The 3,217-nt window shown below is 44.5% G+C and overlaps 1 gene segment (V, D, J or C); it reads left to right on the top strand.

The window, feature by feature from the left end:
- The first annotated feature begins 1,000 nt into the window (after positions 1 to 1,000).
- LOC100447833 (immunoglobulin kappa variable 1-39-like) lies at positions 1,001 to 2,608 on the top strand. The segment is given in 3 exon segments: positions 1,001 to 1,049; positions 1,173 to 1,460; positions 2,550 to 2,608. Coding segments are annotated over 3 exon segments (396 nt in total).
- The last annotated feature ends 609 nt before the right edge of the window (positions 2,609 to 3,217 follow it).

Here is a 3,217-nt window from a genome sequence, read left to right as displayed (position 1 = left end):
GAGCTCCTCCTGAGTCCCCAGGAACATGCTAGTGGGCAGTGCAGCCCAGACCATTACTCAGGGAATATGGAATTAGTCTTTTTTTTTGGAGACAATTGATCCCTGGATAATTTCAAGTTTATCCTAATTCATGCTTCTGTAATTGGAGGAAGAAACAAGTGACTTTTTTTATTTTTAAAGTAATCAGGTCTAGCATCACTACTCAGCCCTTCATGCTGATGAATCCTGGGAAGAAATAACCAATGACAGAAACAGGAATAGAATATGGAGGCCCTGAAACCAAAAATAAGATGCATTCCATAAAATCCCTGGCATTAAAGAGGTACATAGGTTTGGATAATGGTAGATCTGTGAGCAATACATGCTTTGAGGTTGAGGGTATCATCTTTGTGCATCTGCAGGGAATTGCTTGAACAGATAGTGATAATAATAATAATGAATTAAAGTCATTCCAAAATACTGAAAGTATTTGAATACTGAAATATATTTAGCATTATCTTGATAAATTTTTTTTAAAGGGAAGAAACAATTTCACACTCACAGAAATGTTGTAAGTATACCACAATGTATCCCCTTCCCTTTTAGAGTATATGGAATACCCGATGATCACACCCTCTAAAACTTTACTATCATTTTCCTACAGAGAAGAATATTCTCCTAAATAATCCCAGTACACCAATGGAATATATTATTTCATCAGGTACTCAGCAGTATTTCAAATTTTGAGAAGTATCAAAAAATGTGCTCTGTTACAAAGTGGTCCCCGGGAAGAAAACGTTATTTACAGAGATACCTGTACTGCCCTGCTTTGACCTGGGACCCTAGGGACATTGTTCCTATGCTGAGTTACTGAGATGAGCCAGCCCTGCAGCTATGCCCAGCCTGCTCCAACCCTGCTGATTTGCATGTTCCCAGAGCACAGCCCCCTGCCCTGAATACTTCTTAATAGGCTGGTCACACCCTGTGCAGGAGTCAGTCCCAGTCAGGACACAGCACGGACATGAGGGCCCCTGCTCAGCTCCTGGGGCTTCTGGTGCTCTGGCTGCCAGGTAAGGAAGGAGAACACTAGGAATTTACTCAGCCAGTGTGCTCAGTACAGCCTGGCTCTTCAGGGAGGGCTTCTTATAAATGGTTGATTGTGTAGATGTTTGTTTTTATGTTTCCAACCTCAGGTACCAGACATGATATCCAGATGACCCAGTCTCCATCCTCCCTGTCTGCATCTGTAGGAGACAGAGTCACCATCACCTGCCGGGCGAGTCACAGCACTGGCAATAAATTAGTCTGGTATCAGCAGAAACCAGGGAAAGCCCCTACTCTCCTAATTCATGCTGCAACCAAACTGCAGACGGGGGTCCCATCCTGGTTCAGAGGCAGTCAATCTGGGACAGATTTCACTCTCACCATCAGCAGCCTGCAGCGTGATGATTTGGCCACTTATTACTATCAACAGCATTACAGTTACCCTCCTACTGTGTTGCAAGTGATAACATAAACCACACAGCGAAGCAGATGTGTGAGGCTGGGCTGCCCCTGCTGCTCCTCCTGGTGCCCTCATCTGCTGAGAGCAATTCTCAAATTGCAGTCAAACTTTGAAGGTCATTGGAAAGTTTTGGTAGAAGGGTCTATGACGTCTCCTGTATACCTTAACAGTCTTTCCTTCTCCTCATCCCCAGTAGCACAGACATGGCAATGTCTCTCCTGATTTCATTAAGAAGAGATTATTACACCTGAGGAGTCTGAGTTATGGTGTCAGTTGGAATTAATATCTCAAAGAATAAGCCACTCTTGAAATTCCAAGTAGGATTATTTTTCTAAATATAGGGAATGAGAGTCTAAACAACAGCTTTTAAAAGGCTTGGGGGCATGGTAGTCAAAGATGCAAATACTACAAGAGAAAGATTATTTGGATCTCCTCAAGAATCCAGAGTGCATCTTCCACAGAAGGTGTAATTGCCAATCATGTGGTCTTCAGACATGTCTGGGAAGCCCAGGTTCAGGGCTGCTGATGCTCTGCTTGGAGGGCCTGCCTGAATTCTGTAGCATTTGCTTACAATTGAACAGCCAGCATCTTATTCCAGAGGGAACTAGCACATGCAGATGATCCAGATTTAACAATCACACCTTTTCTTTATGGACGTTGCCCTCTTTGACTTTTCCCGCAGCCTTTTTCATTCACTGTACTTCTGCTGACCCCTCATGGCCATGTCTGTGCCTCCCTGCTGTCTCTGAAGCTGGGGAAGCAGCTCTGCCTGCACATGTGGCAGATCTCAGGGCCTGAAATGAGCATCACCTAGAACAGCCCTCAATCAGTGAGAACAGGTGAGGTGTATAAATACCCCAACTCCCTCACCTCTCAGGTGGAATAGCCCGGAGGCATTCTCTTATGTTTCCATGTGGGCTTCAGCTCTTGTGGTCCTCATGGGTAGCTGCTGGCTGACAGGCCTTTCACTGTCCATCATCTCTTCCCTGCCTCACTTTCTGCCTTCAGTCTCAGGGTTTCCTGCAGCTTGTAACTATGGTGCTCACATGGGAATCCTTGTCGTTAGAAACCCAACCTAAGACTATAGGCAAATCCTCATTAGTGGAGGTGTCATCAAATTGTTGATACTTCTCCTAATGGGTAGAGAAATTTAGAAAATGTCAAAAACATTTAATTTGTTTTATCAGTCTCTCATAGATTCTGATTAAATAGCAATTCCTTTCTTCTGGGTCACAACATCAGAGGAGCCCCTAACAAATAGCTCCACACTGTGAGGTCCACATTAGAGCAGCAGGAGAAGAATCCTCCAGCCCAGGAAACACCCAGACCAGAGGGCCCTGACTCAGAGCCCTTCAGCTCTCTTGCTTTGTAAAGCTGCTGGCTGCTCCCTGTTCTCCCTTCTCCCAGCCGTGAGACTTTGGATTCTTCTTTAAGGAAGGCAGTTGGCAGACAATTAGGGGGTTTGGTAGTCTGAGTAAATTACTATCCCCCCATGAAAAGGTGTTCACCTTCTACCCTCTGGAACCATAAAATTAGCCTTATACGGCAAAAGGAATTTAAAATCAGCCCCTTCTGCAGTTTCTTTTACAAAATGCAACTTTCTCAAAGACTTTAAATCTCTGAACAGCTTTATTTCAGACTTGGGGGAAGGGTCACATCTTTCCTTGCCCTGACCCTTCCTCCTCTCTTCCATTAGTTTCCATCTCTGACTCCAACCTTCCCCCTTTCTTCATA

Source organism: Pongo abelii, chromosome 23 (assembly GCF_028885655.2).
Source record: "Pongo abelii isolate AG06213 chromosome 23, NHGRI_mPonAbe1-v2.0_pri, whole genome shotgun sequence".
NCBI classification, from domain to species: Eukaryota; Metazoa; Chordata; class Mammalia; order Primates; family Hominidae; genus Pongo; species Pongo abelii.
Note: the sequence above shows the minus strand (reverse complement) of the source record. Positions and strands in the feature narration are given on the sequence as shown.